Consider the following 20,946-nt stretch of genomic DNA (forward strand, 5'->3'; position numbering starts at 1 on the left):
ATGATTCCTTAGCAAATCACACAAAGATACTTTGAACACAATGTCAACAGTATTTTCTGTTAGGGGTTCTATTCTTTGTCCCTTCTCTGTGAAATAATTACATAGAGGACAGAACTTGACCTAGTGTTATAATCAGATTCAGTTTAAGTAACTTCTGAGAGCCGACGAGAATGATGAAACCTCTGAATTGATCAAACATTTTTCAAGCGCCTTTACATTCCTTTAAAATTCTTTCACTGCTAAGCTTCAGGGTTTAAATCTGGAATGTTTAATCTAGTGTTGTTTTTACTGGATGTGACTTGGATTTGTTTTATTCCAATAATCAGAAATAATAGCAAGCAAAATATCTCATACAGCAGATTTGCCTCTTTTGGTTTATGTGGAAACTCTGGTAGCATCTTTCGCGCACCAGATTATCTTTTATATGATGATTCAAGAGGAAAGATTAATTAATCATTAAGACTACATGTATTGGATATTACTTAATTCTCATGTTATTCCTTGACCAAATTATCATTAAAATCAATTCCTCCTTTTGAAATCGAAGTCTTCATCTTGTAAATGCACTTGTAAATACACTGATGTAAAAATATCACTGCAGTTTTGCTGTTTGCTTCGCTCGGTATGACACTGAAGCTATAGTGAGCGTCTTTATCATTTTTACCTTAAAGGACTGTATTTAGGGTTGGTTTTAATCATGATTTTAATGATCGACAGTGAAACAATTTTCACTGAAATAGTTCCTTGAACTTAGGATTTCTTATTCTCTGCAGTATTTGGGTAGCTAGACAAGGTGGGAAAAGATGCCTGTCTTTCCCCCATATCTTTAAAGTGTCTGTTGTCATGCATAGCTTGGCGTTCAGGGTGAGACCAAAGTAAGGAAAAGGATGCTTGTTCTGAAATGTATTTCTGAAGACCTTTTTTGAAGGCAAGAACGCAAATTGGGGTCGTGTTTGTGACAGCTGATAAAAGTTGTGCAGCTGAGGAGCAAACTGCAGCAGCTCATTGACTAAATACATGGATAGGCAGTGTGGAAGGCCAGTGCCCTCAGGCTAGAAAGAAATGTTTCAAGGCTGCGGCTTTGAAACATTGAAAATGTTTCAAATGTGAAATGTTGTGGTTTTACAGTCATATAGGTTGTGAGTGCTATGGCTTACTGCAACTACACTTCATATAGTCTATAATACTTTAAAAAGGAAAATGTGAAAATTTGAGATGATGTGCCTCAGCTTTAATGGGTATCTGAGTTTATATACATGCTATGTTTACGTCCTTGTTTTCCACAGGTATACATGTACTGCGAAAATATATTTTTATTTAACTTTTCCCCTGTTCTCACTGATTCATAACAGATTTGTTTGATTCTTAAAACTGAAAAAATATTTGTGGAAAAAAATAAAATAAATTTAATTTTCATCCTTCTTGAACAAAATATACAAATATTGAAACCTGATCTGAACTTCTGGTGCTGCCTTTAACCACTGGGTATTTCTCTATTGCAGAGTTAACTCAGATGTGTGTGTTTTATTTTAATTTTGTTCTGTCAGTGCACAGAAACTCTTCTTTGATTTTGGAAGTATTTTGTATCAATTTTTGTGGACAAATGTTAAAGCATGGGTTCTGCTTTAACTCAGGCATAAACTTGTTCATTTTGCAATGAGAATTGTACAGTTCTTTTTCTAGAACACTTTTCTTCCAAAGTCAACTCATAAATCATCCTTTCTGACTGTTTCTTTCGTAGGTGCTGGAACTTATCTAGTAATTTATATATACGTTTATTTAGCATTTGAACTTAACATTCCATGTGGTACAATGTATTTATATCTAGTACTTTTAAAGCTATTGAAAACATGAATACAGATGCTGCATACAGAACTGTCCTGCTAGTGTGTTGCTAGATTGCCAGAAGCCCAAGTCAAGATTCTGATGGACTACTAATGTACCAGCTTTTAGCAGAAAGATTTGTGAAATGTATGTGAAAGCAGAATATTACTGAAAAGATCTCCAGAGGATTGGCAGAGGAGAGGATTCATTAGATGAGATTTCACTGCAGGAAAATAATGAAAAACCTGAAATAGTTCAACAAGAAGTCTGGCAGCGTACCTATGATTTCTTTCCACTCAGAGCAGACATAATCTGAGCATGGAGCACCCTAATTTGCTGGAGAGATTCTTCAAAGCAATAGCTATTACTACATGATTTGAGGCAGCAATATGGAACAGTGGGACAGATATTTATTGTTGTGCAAATCTGACACTGCAGTCTTATCTCAGGTTACCAGAAGATTAGATTTCTTATCTACCTGTAGAAAGAGTTCAACTGAATGGGCACAATTGCTTCAACCCACCCACCATTTCTGATTCGCAATGAGATTTTAAAATTCAAAGACACAGGAGTTCAGGTTAGCACTGGAAGTAGAGATGGTCCTCCTAAGTAGCCTGGATAGAAAGTGACAATAAAGCCATTGCCACAGACATAGTTAAGTAGGTATATATGTTCATCTTTACTGTTGTTATGGTGGATGAAATATCAGTGTAATTAGAAAGAATTCAGATATTATGCCCAATAAAATTATTTTGTTAGGAATAGTCAGTGCAAAGAAATGCCTTTAGCTTTAATATCTTGTGGAAGCTAAAAAAAAAAACAAACAAAAAACCACCACAAGTTCCTCTTCCATCCCACAACTGTCTGTCCACAATTGTTGATCCCAACTAGATTTCAGATTTGTGTGTGTATAACATTCTTCAACATACAAATCATATTTCATTTTTATTGTTTCAAGTGAAATTTACAGGGTTTTTATTTATTGACATTAATGTTCAGCTAAATATGAACTTTGTATTTGTACACACTGCTTGTTCTTGTAACCCATGACGCTGAGATTGATAAAGAGTTATGTTGTTGCTAGCACTCAAATAATGTCCAGACAGCATGGCTTATGAATTCCATTTAATGTATTGAAGAAAAATACCTCTTTGAAACAGCGATATTTGACTTCCTGCTCTTTTCTGTTAATACTGTGACAGAGCAATGAGAAAGTTAGGAACCAGCTGAACCTGTTGGCAAAGCCCTGCCCCTTAGTTGACCATCTTGTTGAGTGTCTTGTTCATCTTCTGTCTTTGAGAATTTTTCATAGAGTAAGAACTCAGACTTCAATCAGTTGTTTGTGAAGCTTCCTGTCCCTTCCCGTTGCCTGATATGCTGTCAAGATGTAATCTCCTTTTATAAACAGATGTAATTCCAAAAGTGGCTTGAAAAATTTTAAGTTGGACATGTCCAACGCTGGGTTCACTAGCCTGAAATGAAGTTAAAATTCTACTCTTAATCTGATGAGGAAACTGAATTCTCTTATCCTTCCTCTGGTCCTTAAAACACCTCTAAAAATGTTGATTTAATGTTATTTCAAAGTAGAGAAATCTGAAATCTTTGCCACTTTAGGGATGTCATCTGGCAAGGTGGCTAGAAGTTGTTTTTAAGTAGAAATGAAATAAAGGTGTATTGACCTGTAGACTGTCATGGCACAGAATTTAAAAAGGGGATTTTATTTATTTATTTATATGTTTGTTTATTTATTTATTTATTTCTGTGGGCAAAAAGCAGTATAGTGTGCTCTGTTCTTCTTAGGATGTTATATCAAAGCTGGACTGAGCAAGTCACTCAAGCATATCGATGGTGTGCTTGAGCGTGACCTGCTCTGTGCAGTGGATGGCAATCTTAGTTGTGTGTGGTATGGGTACCTGGACTGCCAAAGAAGAAACGAGTATCAGGAGATTAAGGAAGGAAGGAAAGAAAGAAAGAAAGAAAGAATTTAGAATACAGTGGTATATCTGAGATGAGAATAAGGAAGAGAGCAGACTCAAAAATACCTTTATGAATTAATCCAGCCTTCATGATTGTAGTTGCCTCTGAAACAATAAAACCTTGAGTCTGCTGTTGCAGTGTGAGGTGCAGTGTGCCATGTTGTGTCAAACAGCTTTTTGGATCGAATTTTCAACTAGCTGAACACACACTCACTGCCTATCTACCAAAATTGTAATCAAACCTTCTTCTGGCAGGTGTTTTGAAATCAGGATATAGTTTCATGAGCTACAGCAAGAGGTAAAGGTCCCCTAAAATAGCAGGGCTTGGGTGGCCCATTGCCAAACATGTAGAGTGGGAGCAGTAAGGCTGCTTTCTGACTGAACATGTAGATGGCGGGTCTCCTCAGACTTCTGGCAATACACACTGCTGATTCATCTCTCCTTAATGTCTGTGAACAAGCCCTTGTGTTCAGCCAAACCTTGCATAAGACCAAGTGCCCTTTGTAGCTGAGGTATCCATTTGCTTCAGTGGTAGCCCTGGGGTCATTTTTTAAGGCACTGCCTTCAGAGCCTGTTATTTCAGGCACAGTAGAAATGTTTGCTATCTGGGTTAAACCACAATATCACACTGATTCTTATGCAGATATTTTGGAGGCATTACTAGTCATCCTAATGTGTCTGCTGGAGGATGCAGTCCCAGCATTTCGCTAGTTGCCTTGAACTGGGAAGGAATTAGGAAATCAGAACAAAACAGGACTTCTGCTCTGGGAACTGCTAGTGCTTTTGCAGAGTCAAAAATACTGTTAAAATGCCGCTACCTATGTCCTTTTTTTTTTTTTTTTTTTTTTTTTTCCCTCCAGTGCAAATGCAGCCGGAAGCAAAACCAACTCATCCATTTCTTATGGATAGGCCTGGGATTGTTTCTATTGGCTGTAACCAGTACCAGTCATGTGGAGCTGGAAATGGTTGGTCAAATGTGTTGACAGTATATGGAAATTCAGAGACAAACAGACAAATTCTTCTTTGGTACAATGCAAAATATTTCTGTCAATGACTCAAGCTAGTGGAGTGGTAAAATTTCTGGGATACACTGCCAGATATCTGAGCAGCAGTGTAGATGTATTCACACAAGGCTCCTTATTGCTGTCCGCTTTGGATGTTGGAGGCAGGCATGGCAGGCTCAGGTGAAGTGAGCTCATGGTGTTACTTCACTTTAAATTCCTTCTATATATTGAGTTGCTGTGCATATATATACATAGGTTAAAGCCAAGATCTTCTGAATCCAACCATAAACACAGTTTAAATGGATTTTCAAGTTCATGCTTGTCAGTAGGAACTTTTGAAAAGTGTAAGGATTGCTATGTACCTGTTAATTTAAAGTTAAATATTAAAAAAGCCTTCATATTGGTTTTCTTTAATCAACTTTAAAATTTGAATTAATGTTTCTCTGTGCATAGGTTTTGCCCTGTGAGAGTATTTACGCATACCTTTTGTGGAAAAAAACAATTATTCTTTCCCAGGCCTATACATGTCTCACCTGTGCTAATAAGCCATTTGTTTAGTCAACTTAAATGTGTTTTCAGTCAGAATCGATACAGGCAGATTATATCTCTACCAATGCTCCTCAGTTTTTTTCTGGGGTTTTGTTTGACTTATGCTGTAACTGCAAAAGATTTAGGAAGAGAGCACGGTTCAGTCTGGTTTTCAAAAATTCCTAGGAAAATTGTTTTCTATAGCTGATATCCATCTTTTTCTTTTTCCCTTTTTTCGGTGGAAACTAATGTTCTTTTCACCTAGCCTGTTGTGACCTCACCGCTGCTGCACTGGAAATCACCTTTTCCAATTATCTTGTTATTGCCATGATCAAATTAAACTCAGAGTAGGTATTCTCAAACTAGCTATGAAGTTTGTTCTTTCTGTTCCAAACCTGAAAAAGATCTTGTGCATCTGGCGTATGCCTGTGATATTACTTGTCCTAATAAAAGATTATTTTCTCTGCCGACCCTAGCTAAATTCATTCTCTCTTCTTCAAATAGTCATCTGGGAATCTCCCTTTGCTCAGAGTATTATCTTCTGTTTACTGATGCTCAGGTCATACTGAACAACGATTTTATTTAACATGAGTGTCCTGTAGTTACAGAGCTCCCCTGCTAATGATTTAAATTGCATGCTGATACACAGTTTTAAGAGGTAACTCATATTGCTAGATTTAGGGGTATGGAGAGAGAGCATGTAGGTTTTCGATTCTTTGATTACATGACTCATATGTAAATTTGAAGAAGAAATGGGGTCTATTGATTTCAGTTACTTCTACAGTGAAATTAAATTCGCACTTGATCCTGTTCTGTGGCAAGCTTCCCACTGAGTTTAATATCAGGCTCTTTGATATCGGAGTGGGTTGTTTGCATTCAATGTTGATAATGGGGAATTCATGTTCATTAAAAGATAGAGATATGTTTTTAATTATACAGAAGAAGAACAGGAAATTAATAAAAGCTTGTTGGTTTGGTTGTTATGGTACTGCGATACATTGCAGCTGAGGGACACCAAAGTAACACTGTCCTGTTTATGCTGATCTGTATCTGAAGCTGTTGTTCAATTAAACTGTCATGTGCTGCATATTTAAGGGTATTCTGCTTTGATAGAGTTTTTAATTGTATTTTTGCTCTTTTTTGAACAGAATGTTTCAATATTATCTATATTGACAGTTGTTCGCCTTTGGCTCTTCAGTTTTTCTGTGGTCTGCTTTTATTTTTTCATTGAAAACATACTGCGTGTTCTCTTAAAGCATAGGAACAGTTTGGATGATGTCTGTAGCATTGTTTGTTAAAAAGGCTTCCATTAAGAGACACGTATTGCAAGATATTGGTACAATAGGAATATGTATATTTTTTTTAATGATGTAGATGTTTAACATTGTAGTACACATTACCTTTTAATATGGCTTTTCCCTGGGTATACTCTCACTGTAGTGATGCATAACGCAATACTACAAGTATCAGATTTAAGAGCTGTGGTGTTCAAGTTTGGATGAAAGCAATTCTGTACCACTGTCCATACTTGGTCAGAACTCACATGGAAAGTGATGTGATATTATCAAAGTACAAACTGCAGGGTTGGCAACTGTAATTTTGAGCAGGATTAGCACTTCTGACATTGGTGTGATCACAGTCAGCGCTATATTTATTTTCCTTCTGTATTTCTAAAAATGCCACTTATTTGCTCAAAGCCAGTACTGAATTTCTGCTAAGGGAAAACTTATGGCAGCAGCCCAACATTTATAATGTTGTGTATTAATAAATCATCTGGGTGCATGATGAAATAAAATTTAACAAACAAGCACATTTTAGCTTTACGAGTAATGTGGTAAATAAACATATAATTTTGCTTTTGTTGTTAGGTAGTGTCACGTATGTCACGTAACTGTTGTTTTTAGTAAAAATGTGGAAAAATAATAGGAAAGATTACAGATAATACTAGTCTTCTAACAGGATTTTTTATGTTTTTATTTATGAAATCTTCTTTTCACTTTTTGTTAAAATGAACTCCCTGTTTTTCATATTCAACAAATCCCAAATCAATCTCTTGCTAATATGTCAAACACAAACTAATAATAGAGTTCAATAAAGTGAAAACACCAGTAAAAATCAGGTCTTCAAGACTGTCTTGAAACTTTGTGTATACATGTACACACACACACAGTTTTTACATACGTGCATACTTGAAATTTGTTTATTCACCGTAGCTTTTATAGAGCCTGTATGTATCCAGGATGTATGGAAATTCTAGGTTTTATAATAATAAAGGCTGAGTTAGTCTGAGGCTAATCTGTTGATAGACCTCCTTAGTAAAATCTTATAAAAAGATTCTTATAATAAAAAGAAGAATGATTCTTGAGACAGTGTTTTTTCAAGAGTCTATGATGTGCCTAGGCTGAATAATACCTCAAAATCAGACATTCTGCGTTTTTCTCTCATTCTTAAATAATTTATTCTTTTTATAGAGAAGATGAGGCACTTTCCCCCCATGTGTATCAGCAATGATTAAGTCAACCCATGAGCCCGTTTTTAATGCTAGGTTATCTTGTTTTGATTAATGGCAGCAGTGTTTGCTATTTAAAAGATTATGTGCTTCGGTTGTTTATCAAAAGGATAAACAAAGATATCAACTCCAGCATTAGACAGCTTGCAAATGAATACTCAGGGTCCTTCTCATTTTCTTCTGCTAGCTTTAGCATTAACTTGATGTGGCAGTGCACAAAGAATAATGCAACTTGCTGCTGCAGCAGGTAATTTTATTGAGGATTGTATCCTGCCTTAACTCTAACAAAATATACTGTGATTTTGGCCTGAAAGTGGTTCTATTCTGTGAGTTAATCCAAGAACCTCGTCTCTGAAGCACCACAAGATTGTTTCCTGGAGAACATAAAGTGACAACACAAAGCTCGAGGACTTGTGAATGGGACTGCACAGGGAGTTTCACGGCAAAAACTAGCAGACAGAGCAATGCAGATCAATTGCTGGCATGAAAAATGACAAAAGTCATACAGGAGAAAGAGACAAAGAAATAGTCCAGAAAAAAAGGTTAGATTACTACAGGCAAATAGAGGGAGAGAAAGAAAAAGTAGGAGGAGACTTTTGTGCAGGGTGTAAGTTATGGATGGGAGGGTGGGGAAGCTGAGAGTGAGAATCCTGGATTTCTGTGACAGTGCAGAAAAATGGAATGAGGACAGATAAAATATCAGACTCGGGAGAGTTATGTGTATCAACAGTGAAAATGTGCTAGGATGTGAATGAAAGAAATATTTATAGCTGTAGAAATAGTCAACAGAAATTATATTATATTTCCAGTTGTTCATTTCTATCCACACTTCAGCCATGAGCTATGAGCCTTTATAATAGTGCTTGGCTTGTGATCCTTTCCTTGGATATCAGCTGCACTCCTGCTGCAGCAGTTTCTTCCATGGACTTTGTAGGAGTTTCACTGACAGATTTCTTGATATCTGCAGAGACTGTGCAGCAATACTTAACTGTCCTTGAAGTTGCACCTGTTCCCCACTATCTAACCACAATATTGCTTGTTGCAAATTAAGTCCATTACTTTTTTTCTTGCCAGTCTAGACACAGAAACGATTACTCCTTGGCTCTTTCAGAAGCTTTTCAGTACTTGAAAGTTTCTCAACTGGTTTTGTTAGCCTGAAGGCTTTATTTAGATCTGCTATAATTTATCTTTTGACTTTTAGTGGACTATTTTAAGAAAAGGCAATTTTCTTTCTTTTTAACTTCCCACTGGTTCATAATAGAGTTTGTGTAAAATGAATGTAACAAGGGAAACATCATGTAGCGTATTTTGTTTGTTATATGAGAATGGATCGTAATCAGTCATTATGAACTTTTTTATTTAGAGAACAGAAAGGATATTTGCACCCTGTGTAAAATGAGAGTTTATTGATATATAAAAGATCAAGGTAAAAAAAAAATATTTCTGGAGTGTATAATCCATTATGTGTGCAAAAAAAAACTTCTAAAGCTATTTTACGAAGCAACACAGAAAAATAAACTGCTTTTCCTGGGAAGGAAGATGAGTACAGAATATACTACTATGACTGTTTATATATTTAAGTAATTCTTGAAAAATTATTGTTCAGAGTACCCATTCTAAACGTATCTAGTCGGAAGACTCATACTAACTATTTTGGAATCATTGTGTTGATATTTCAGGCTTTCTACATGGTCTTACAAAGCTTGGCTTCTTCCTTCTTAGGAAAAGTTTTATTTTTCAAGGGACATTGCTGCTAGGATATTAAAAAAACTTCCATGAATCTTTTGTAATAATGGATAAAACATGCATACTCCCAAATATATGCATTTTCCCAGAGGAATGAAAAATGTTTTGCAACTTCAGACATTTAGTTTTGCAATGCAGTGAGTTCAGATGAGTTGTGTCTTACAGCAAGAGGAATATGAAGCAACGCAGTAACAACAGGGGTTGTGCTATATTATTATACATTATTTCTTGTGCCAAGAGAGTCCTGCTGCCCCAGTCTAGGCCTCAAATCCCTCTGTACTGCTGACTCTAATATGGAGTTGAAACAGAGTCATACCCTGCCAAGACGATCCTTTTATTTGGAGTTTTGGCAAGACTGCAGATGATGGAATCAGGTGTTTGGATAAGTCAAGAAGCAAGCACATTTTGGCAGGTAGCTCAACAATCTCAGAAGCCCCCGTTACCAGCTGTCTAGCTAATACCAGGTGTAGTTTTATAGATGTATATGGAAAGACCCCAACTAAAAGAATGTGTTAGGTTGTTTAAATATAAAGTAATTATAAATTACTATATGGCTGAGTAAATGAATGAATAGTTTACAAGAACAAAAGGAACAAGATGTCTTACTTTTGCGCAGCACAGTCCGAGTTAAAGGAAGAGAAACGTAATAAAATTTTTATTTGTTTTGTTTTAGAACGCCAAGCGTGTACATCTATGGCCGGTTCCAGTGTCCTTCCCTCCAACGTGGCTGGTATCAGCAAAGAGCTGGTGGACCTGCAGCACCTCATTCAGTTCCCGGAGGAGGTTGCCAGCATTCTGACTGAGCAGGAACAGGACCTCTACCGCAAAGTCTTACCCATTGACTACCTCTGCTTTTTAACCAGGGATTTGGGTAATGCTGAATGTCAAAGCAAGCTTCCATGTATTAAAGCTTCCGTATCTGCTACTATCCTTTCTTCCCCAAATGGTGAACATAATGCTGTAGAAGATCTTGTGACAAGATTTAATGAGGTAAGACCAAACTTCTGAATTACTTTTCATAAAGGTTGTTACCTGTGGGTTAGTTATTTTTTTTATATCCCTCAGAGAAGAGTTCATCTGTAAAGACAGTTTTTAAAGTGTAAATGAAGATGACCAGGGAGTTTAGCCAAATAACTTCCACTGAATTTGATAGGAGTTATGTGACCCATTTGCTCGGTGAATTTTGAAACCTGCAATCTAAGTTTTTCTTGCATGTTGCAAAGTAAACAGGAAGAAAAAAAAATACAGCCTTGTATTTCTTTGTATTTATACTGACAGTGTTGGGTATGCTTTCAGTCAGTTTATTATTTTGTTCAGGAGCTGGAGTTTTATTTATTTGTTTTGGGCTTTTGTAGACTAAGCATGATCTTAGGAGTCAGCACAGAAGTATTATAAACTAGAAGTTTCTGTGTTCTGTATAATATAACTACACTAACCTGCACTATTTATTTATTTATGTTATCACTATGGGTGTCTTGAATGTTATTATACAAGAATTGTTGTTTGGCATGACAGATTTCCATGAGCCAAATCCTGAACTGTTTACTAAAATTTTTAATTATTTTTCATAAGGTGGTCTCCTGATGAGTTTAATAGAAAAACAAGCAAACAAACAAAATAAAACAAACCAAAACCAAACAACAACAAAAAAAGTCTGATGAATAAAACCTCAGGTTTCAGCTACAGAAAAATGGATCAGTTTCTTTTGTTTGTGTATGTGTGAACCACATCAATATTAACAGTTTTAAAAATCATAGAATTGGAATGAAATAAATAGTCTTGACTACTGCTTTTTTAGTTTGTCATCCAATGCATTCTTGTGCTTTAATAAAAGATGAAAATTGTGCAAGCATCAAGAAGACAGCACAAAATTAAGTAGATAGAGCAGAGTATGTGTTAACCCCCAGTGAACTTCCTGCTTCTTGGGCAAATAAGAATCAGAGACCGAATATATAGCATGCTTCAAAGTGTTCCTGCTTCTTGCGTGTTACTGAGATACAGGAATTAAAATACTGTAAATATGTTGGCTTCTCTCACCTAATTCTATTATAGGAACATAAATAAAAATTGCAACTGCAATATTCAGTCTTTAGACAGAGCCTAGAAAAGTTAGCTCTAGTTACTATATTTTAGAAAATACTATGTCTGGTGCATAGCTGGAGGGGAAATCAAACTTTTGATCCAGCTCAGGTCCCTGTGGTATTTCTCTTACGGCAATCACTGTAGGGAGGGCAGTGGGAAAAAGGTGAAGTGCTCAAGCTCCTGTGTGCTGTGGTGGGGCATGGTGCCAGAGCAGTTGGTTGGAACACTTCTGTAGAGATGAGACTGACCTTCATGTGTTCTGCCACTGAAACAGTCAACAAGATGGAAGGGCAAATAAGTGGTGAAGAAGTCTTGTCAGAATTGACTAAGATTATTCCATGTCAAAGTGAAGTTTAACTTCCAAGTTGTTACTTAGTAAAATATTCTACATTATCTTTTGGTGTTAGAGGTTTGTGACTTTGCAATTTTGTAGTCTTGCATTTTTTGTCTATTAATGCTACAGGATAATTTTTCATATCATTTTAATTAATTTCTGAATATATGGTGCATAGTTCATATAATGTTCAGTGCAGTGGATTATTTTTGCAATCTGCTTTATCTTATGGTGGAGTGTATCAGTTGCCACAGCGAATCACAGGCATGAACTTCCAAAATGTCTTTGTTTATAAATGGCAAGAAAATTCCTGTGCAAAGAGTCATGCTTTTGTTGGCAAAAGTCAGCGAGTGCCTGCTGATTTTTTTTGGCATCGCCTATAGAAATGCTGTGGTGTATTTATAATGTGGGAGCCAGAATGAATTTTAAGATGACGGGCTTCTGATACATAATGGGAAAAAATAATTTCATGGCATTGTTCTTTTAAATGAGCAATTCTAGTATATAGAAGATTTTTCATATAGCAATATGCTTTTTAGTCATTTTTCTGATATATATTAATGAGGAACACTTGTTTGTAACACTTGTTCAAAACAACGATCAAAAATTGCCATTTTGTGATACAGAGGAACTTCGCTTTTATTTAATGGAATAAATGCTGACATTTTTATGGAAGCTTTGAATGAGCACTGGAGTACTATTATAAAATAAATTATTAATTAAAATAATATTAATTTTAAATTATTGAAATATTTAAAAAGTGAGCTTTGGTGAAAAGTAGGGAAAATTCTGGTCTTAGAAATGTAAATTTTACTAGTGGTATTTGCTGCTCAAATTCCAGTAACATCATGAACCCTCCTCTTCAGAGAAGTTGCAAACTGCCATTGACTAGGGTGCGTGATCAAGCTGTAGATGCTGGGAAACATCACATGGTTGCCCTCTACTTTAAATATTTTTACTGTTACAAAACTGTTGTTTTCTAGATGTAAGTAATTTAAATATTGTCACTGGTGAGATATATACATATTGTGAAAATTTTCTAATATATATTTTTTAAACCTTTCTATTTGCTGTTGGTTAATGTTGCTTAATATAAATTATTGGAAGTGGAGATGGAGGTGTTGGTCTCTTCTCCCTGGTTGCCAGTGACAGAACAGCAACACAGTGGAATAGCACACAGCTGTGCCAGGGGAGGTTCAGACTGGATATTAGGAAAAATGTGGTGGCAATCAAGCACTGGAACAGGCTTCCTAGCGAGGTAGTTGATGCCCCATGCCTGTTCAGGGGGCACTTGGACCACTTGGACAATGTCCTCAGTAATATGCTTTAACTTTTGGTTAGCCCTGAAGAAGTCAGGAAGTTGGACTGGGTGATCTTTATAGGTCCCTTCCAACTGTACTATTCTATTCTATTCATTTTTCCTGGCTCTTATCTGGAGGGTATTTCAGTTAATTTGTTTGTTTGTTTGTTTGTTGTTGTTTTTTTAACACTGATTACAGTATTTAGACTTCAATAGAGTCTAAAAGGCATGGAAAGAGGACTTACACAGGAGAAGGTGTTCGCTATCAAGAATGACAGGAAAAAAAATAGTAGTAGTAAGTAGTGTAGAGACACTGAAGATGGATAGCACAGATTAAAGCTACTGTCAAACACTACATGAATAGTAAGTAGCACAAACGTGCAACTGGCAAATCCTGTACTTTTGAGGCTAGAAAACAGAAACTGCCTTTGTTTAAGAGAGCATGGTTATGGCTTAGATCTGGCATAGTTACTGGAGGGTATTCAGACGTAATATATTTCCCCCTGTTTTATCTTGTCATGGGTTTCCAAGCATCAGTTTATTTCCTATGTGTTAATCGAGATGGCTGCCACAAGGAGCTTGAACACTCAATGACTTGTTTCAAAAGTATGTTGGGAGAAAGGTCAGTTGTGAATACTCTGTGAAGTAAACTCAAAATGGAATCACTTTCAAAAGCAAATATATTCTCTGAATACATTTCATCTGTATTCTAAAAAATTTGGGCTGTTCCAGCTCTCAAGTTTGTACAGAAATTCAGAGGGAAATAAAATATTCACAGGGAAATAAAATTCTCGTAATCTGTTAAAGTTGTAGTTTGTCTGCAGGATTTACTGTCTCTGATGGAGCTTTCATGCAGATTGAAGTTCATATGACATCTAGTCCTGTCACTAAAAAATTCCAATCTTTAGATATATAGATGTGTAGATACATAGACTTCACTAGAGGTGGCATAGGAAGATGATAGTCATGGTGGAGATGGCCACTGAAGTTTAAATGATTTCTGTGATGCTGCTATAGAAAGGCTGGTTACCATTGTTTAAGAAATAGTTGAAAAAATGAAATTAAAAAATAATGAAAGAATGAAAGAACTTTTCAACATGTGGAGTAGACGCACCAGGCTTGAAAAAAAACAAAAAGTTAAAAATGATGGATAACCACAGAAGGATAAGAGATGCCAATGAAAAATATTATGGAATCACTATGATTACATGCTACATTGCAGAATGAATCCAGGTTACTCTAAAATAATTATGAGTTATTTAATGAGGGGCAGAAAAGAACTGAGGGAAATGAGACCATGCTCCTAATGCATCTGCAATGAGCATATTTCAGAGTTAACAGAGCAAATAAATAGTTTTTTCTGCTTAGGAAGAAAAGCATCCTGGTGTTCTTAATTAACAAGGTGCTAATACACATGTGAAGAACAGATCCAGTCAATTGCTTTGTTGGGGTAATACAATAATGTGGCATCAAACACTGAAAAACAAGCAAGAAATTTTGTTGGATTTAGGAAAACATGAGAGAAAATTATATAACATTGAGAGAAAATTATACCTGTATTGCGTCTACAGGTCTTCTGGGCAGTGCATTCTAGGTCATCAAAATGTGGCTGAATGGAGACTTTGTTTATAGGAAATATTGTGCTATATTCCTATGGATTATCTGCTTCCCTACCTGTTAGTATCAGCACCTATTACTTCTTTATAACCATTTGAAGAAACACTGCTTCAGATACAGTGAATGCATTTAGTTCAAACTTTCAACAATGGCTGCCTAATAAGAGTTTACAAAATAAGTTTGGTAGAATGTTCTAAGTTTCTTCCAATTCTGTTTTTATTACCACAAGGCAGTAAGGGAAGCCTTCTTTGAAATTATGGATTTTTCCTGTGTTTTTAAAAAGTATATAGCTCCAAACTTGGAAGTGTTGCAATAGGGAATTAACACTTCCCTAATCTTTTTCTGGTAGAGGAATTTTTTTCTGTGTATTCTAAGGATGCATAGTATCCTTATATAAGTAATAATAAATATATTGCTAAACCAGATGTATGTGAGAAAAAAATGCAAGTCTGTTACTTGTACCGGTTTATAGCACGTAACTTTGATTCAGTATTTATTTAGGATTTAGAAGAGTAGAAGAGGCAAATCTACCTGTAGATACTTCAAATATTGTGAAATGATTTAGCTTCTTAGATTATTTTTTTAATTATTTTCACCATGCTGGCAGAATTTAAAACTGAATTATAGCTTGTGCCATGTATACCCAGATAATTAAGAAGGTATTTTGCTATTTGCTTTTTTCTTTTCCATGAAGATTTGCGCCTATACACATTCAGTATCACCAACTAAATAAAGCCCATATTCTTAAAAAGTTTCATTAAATCTGTAGGTATGTGATAATGGAGACTTGGGCATAACATGTACTCATCAGCTGGGCACAGCAGATATTTCATTGGCTTCTAATAATATGGAATTGATTATAGAGTTTTGTAAGAGCAAGGCAGTGGATCAAGCTAAAGACATAGTCTTTCCTGTCATTAAGCATAATTAAGAGTTAATTGTGAATTAGCAGCTATCGTGGAAGGAGGAGACTGAAATACAGTAGTCTAGCTTTACAAAACTATTGTATTTTGAGGCTTTTTGATTTTCTAAGACTGTACACGTAACAATAATAGTCATATACTTTTCTGCTTTGATAGAGAGACGTTCTCATTTATCTGTGCATTACATTAAAAAGCGGGTTATTTCAGTAAACATAAACATGCTTTTTAAAAAGAATTAGAGATGACTGAAGAGACTATTCCAGACTATAAGAAGGAAAGGAGGAGAGGAGGGTGCCATTCTGAGTGCCTGAATGGGTATGAAAATGGCTGAAAAATTATGTGAGAGAGAAAGAATATGGATCTGGGTGCATCAGTTGTTCATCTCTAGATCTTTAAGGGAGCTTTCAAGGAATAATGTTTTTAAAGATGTTATAATATGAGTCGATACTTAGCGATTTATCAATTTATTTTTTTTAATGATTACCAGAAGTTTAGTTTTATTGGGTATATAAAAACTATGGGACAAAACTATCAACGAGATTCTATAGAGTTAGCAGAGCCTTGGTAGCTAGGAAAAGATTAGGAGAATGGTAGCTAAGTAGGTTTTAGGACACTGAAAATTGTAACAACATACTTTTTTTCCATCTCTTTTTTTGATTCCTGTGCATTACCATGTATTCTCCTTTGTGTATTTACCTTTATTCCACACTCTTCCTGGGCACCTCCTTTTATATTTATATTTTTATTTTTTCCATATCCTTGCCCTTCCAGTCTCTTGCACATTTATGGTTTTTACTCCCAGCCTGTCTCTCTGTACCAAAGCAACACAACACAATTTCAATTTATATGTTGAAAGCATATGTTTGCTAACATTTTAAATAACTTCAAGCATTGCTTTATACAAACATGGAAATAGGCTGTTTTTTTAACTTGACCTTTTCTGGCCACAGTTTCAAGTAAAAGAAAGCAATAAAAAATTAGAATGAAACATTTAATATTCCACGCTGAGATATTCATATGAAGCAATTGTGACATTTTAGATCAAAAGTTGTACCAGATTGAAAGATCATTCAAACAGCTAGCCTGATCTTAGTCTAGCTGTAGAAGTGAGAATACAAAATAAGAAGTTCAATACATAAGGTGATTTTTTTGAAAGATTAAGATGCCAAAGAAGAAGGTTAAAATGTCTGAACTACTCCAGAGCAGCACTGCTATGGATGTGATTTCAGCATTTACTAAGCTGTTCCTGGATTCAGTAAAGTTAATAACAAATCTGGCTATTTGGCAAAATAAATTATAACAATAGTTTTATTTTAATGGGTTAAATTTATAAGTTTTCTTCATTGTCATTCAAGACAAAATTTAAACCCCCTACTCACAAAACAGAGACATATCATTTTACTGAAATTATGGAATGTAAATAAATATTGCGCTCTGTCTCTTAGTTCAGCATTTTTTTGCAATGCCTAAATGGGTTTGCATAATACTTTTTAAAAGATTGTGTTTGTACGAATATCAAACTGTTTCCAGTCCTTGTTTGGAATAGTGTTTAATCAGATTTAAAATGGTAAATGTTCTTTGTAAGGTTATATAATTTCACTCAAGCATGTAAAGTGAACCATCTGTTCATAAGACGTGCAATTTAAAATACCCAGATTTTAAAAACGCATCTGAAAATTATGTTGCATATTATACTGAAAGCCCAAAAACTTGATAAAGAAACTTTAGTGAAGCCTGTTTAACATAAGGCAGTGCTGTGTTCGATTTTTGGACCCTTACAATCATCAGTATGCACTGATGGGTTTGTGCCTTTTGCAGTACAAAGGAACTCATGGGTGCCAGCTGATCAGTGCTAACGCTGCATACTGAGAGAGTTTTTAAAAGCCTCATAAACATGAATTTGCTCCATACAGTTTTAAGAATAACTTCCCTTTTTTTAAAGAGGGAGAAATCAGGGTACACTGATATAATAAGAATTATACTATTAAACAAGATAATGTATGTTTCTTCCTCTTACCATAAATACTGCTTAATATTTGATGAGGGTTATTGTTTTACATGGATTTTTTGTGTTCTTCAGGTTTTACTTAAATTTCCTGGTTTGTCAAACAAGATCATTACAAACAGAATAGCTTGGCTAAATGGGTTACAGATTGTCGTGCTTACCCTTTGGGTAACTGAAAAATCAACTTCTTGTTTTGTATTCAGAGACTTCCCATACAGAGAAGTCCTTCATGAAACTCCTCAGTTAGTCACTATTAAAATTGCTATCTTTCTTGCTTCGGTGTAGGCAGTAGTTGAATCAGTTGCAGTTTATTCTAGCAAGAAGTTCATGGCTTATTTTAACACGTTTGGTGCTAGAGAAGGTATGTATTGTAATCTTTTTTAACTTGATACCAGTGGTAAATGTTAAACTTCAGGTAGACAGCTGCATTAGCTAAGTTCACCTATGAAAGCTGCATCACCCAAGTATTATGAAGTTGCTAAAAATGTAGTATGAAAATAGAAGACATCATTTCTTCCATGTAGCATTACCCTCTGAAGTATGTAACATGGGAATTGCTGAAAAAGCCTTGGAAACATAAGAGCTGGGGTAGTGTAATTAAAAACAAACAAAACAAAACAAAACAAAAAACACCTAGAATTGTATAGATCAATATGTGTTGCTGTGCCTGAGATCATTCATCAGCTTCAGTTTGCATTGCCCAGTTGTCTGATGCAGATACTGTTGTGCTCAGACTCAAATTTAAAGGAGGCTCTTGTACTTCTGAAAACTTCCTAATGAGGCTTCTTTACAAACTGAAATTTGGCATAATGTTCAAGTGCTTATCTGTATTAGATGACTAGAAAATACTTAAATCTTCACTAAGTATCTATTTGATACTTTTTTTTTTTTTTACTATTTAATATTGGAGTGCAGTAACCCTGAAAGACACTTGTTTTTATCCATCTGAATGGGAAGACGGATGTTATTATCAACTTGAGTGGATCGTGTTTCAATTTATGACTTTTCTTGTGTCTTGCTGTCATGTGGATTATAGTAATGAAGCCAGGATACATTTTCTCATACTTTTCAGACTCATCAGCAGTGCAGCGGAAATCTAATTATAGGCTTGCTGTGATGATTTCTGCTCTAAAGGGAGTTTAAAATGAGTTAAGTAAACAGAATTATATAAGTAGACTGTGAAAAAAATAAACTAAGGAAATCATCTTAAAAATATCAATATGTAGATTGTGATTTGGTGTTAATGGGATATCTAACACAAAAACTTGATCTAAAAAGTGTTACTGCTGATTCTGAGGAATACTTGCAATGTATTTTGATCTTTTTGGCAAGGCTGCTATTGAACACTCTTTTGACTGGGGCGTACTGCCTCTGGTCCCAGAGCCAGTTTGTTCAGGCATCGCAGCAGCTGCAAAGCCTTCGTGCTGCCGTAGCTGCAGCCTGATAACTATCTGGCTTCCTGATGGGATTTCATCCTTGGGTGAGGTGCTCCTCGAGTGTGATGCAGGTGGTGGCTCTGCAAGCCACCCAGGAAGGAACTGCTGGAAGAAGAGGTTCCAGTTCTGTATCCAGCTAGCTGAAGTGTCCAGGAGTCAGTGTCTGCTTCTGGCCAGGAAGGAGCCTCCTATTGTTCAGTTCCTCATGCTGGAAACCCCCTCTTGGAAGCAGAGATCACACTTGGCTTTAGTGATAGAGAACAAGTCCACTGCAAAACACAGTCTGTGCTACTTGGCATGCCAAAGTGGAAAAACAGGGTTTTCATTACAACTTCCAGGTAATTTCCATACAGGGCTGTTCTCTGCTCTTCTGTTATGTGAGATGCAGCTAGCTCAGGTGAACATAACATCTGAGGAATGACACTTCTGAACCTTCATTTGAATGAAAATCTGGAAGAGCTTGTTAGTTCATAGAACTGTAGAAGCACAGAATGGTTTGGGTTGGAAGGGACCTTAAAGACCACCCAGTTCCACCCCGCCCGCCATGGGCATGGACACCTCCCACTAGACTAGGTTGCTCAAAGCCCCATTCAGTCTAGCTTTGAACAGTTTCAAGGATGGGGCACCCACGGCTTCTCTTGGCAGCATATTCCAGTGCCTCACCACCCTCATGGTGAAGAATTTCTTCCTTATATCTGATATCCCCTCTTTCAGTTTAAAGTCATACTCCTTGTCCTACCACTCCACACCCTTGTAAAAAGTTCTTGAATACCATCTGTAGAGAGGAAGCTTTATGCATCCCAGGCAGCAAAAATGCATTATATGCATTATAAGGTACTTTGGGGATCCAGCATACAGTTGTTTGAGAATGTCAGTGATTCCTATGGAGGCATACCTTTGAGCATGTTCTCTGGACAGCTCACATATTTTTCAGTAAATAACCAATTCAGGAGTATGTCTACTGAGTATTGTTTAATGTGTGTATGTTTTAATTAACATACCTAAGTTTCTTCTCAGCTGTCATACATGATGTTTCCTGAAGATCACGGTTCTTTCAACTTACCTGCATTCCAGTGTTGGGTGCATGTGGTTCATTTTAGCTATGGCCATTATGAATGATCACATCAAATTAATGCCACACAGAAGTTATTTCAGTATGCATTTAAGAGCTTCAGAATATTGATCTTCAGGATAAAGTTTTTGGATCCATCAGTTCAATCTGCCTGGGCAGAATAAAATTTTCAGGGCATTTAGAGCTGGGAAGTGACCTCAGTCAGCTATAGTTCATCTTCAGTTTTCTGCTCCTTTAAAGCGTTCTGATTCAAGCAGATTTCCCACCTTCAAAATTTCTATGATAAATGTCCCCTGTGGCATTTTAAATGGATAACTGATAGTTCTGTTTGTTAATTCTATGCTTGCTTCCTAGCTGGGCTCCAGGGCAACATTTAATTTGGGAGTAATGCTCCCTCAGCTCTGTTACCTGACTGAACTCTCTTCCTTTTCCAGCTGTCCTCAACTTAAAAAGCACAGAGTAGGAAAGCTGTTGCAGATATTAGCCACAGTGCTCAGCAAAAACATTGCTGAATGAAATGAAATGGCCTTTGTTCACAGCTCCTTTTCTCTGCCGCCTCCTCTGTGACAGTGCTGTTGCCTTTTAGTGGC

The 20,946-nt window shown here is 36.1% G+C and overlaps 1 protein-coding gene across 1 annotated transcript in view; it reads left to right on the forward strand.

Annotated features, from left to right (window-relative positions):
- Positions 1-20,946, forward strand: part of PLCE1 (phospholipase C epsilon 1) — a 141,061-nt gene that overhangs the window by 73,984 nt on the left and 46,131 nt on the right. Inside the window, exon 4 of the mRNA XM_035554342.2 lies at positions 10,261-10,577. Coding sequence (XP_035410235.1) covers positions 10,261-10,577 — 317 coding nt within the window. The remainder of the gene's footprint in view (positions 1-10,260; positions 10,578-20,946) is intronic.

This window comes from Cygnus atratus, chromosome 7, assembly GCF_013377495.2.
Source record: "Cygnus atratus isolate AKBS03 ecotype Queensland, Australia chromosome 7, CAtr_DNAZoo_HiC_assembly, whole genome shotgun sequence".
NCBI classification, from domain to species: Eukaryota; Metazoa; Chordata; class Aves; order Anseriformes; family Anatidae; genus Cygnus; species Cygnus atratus.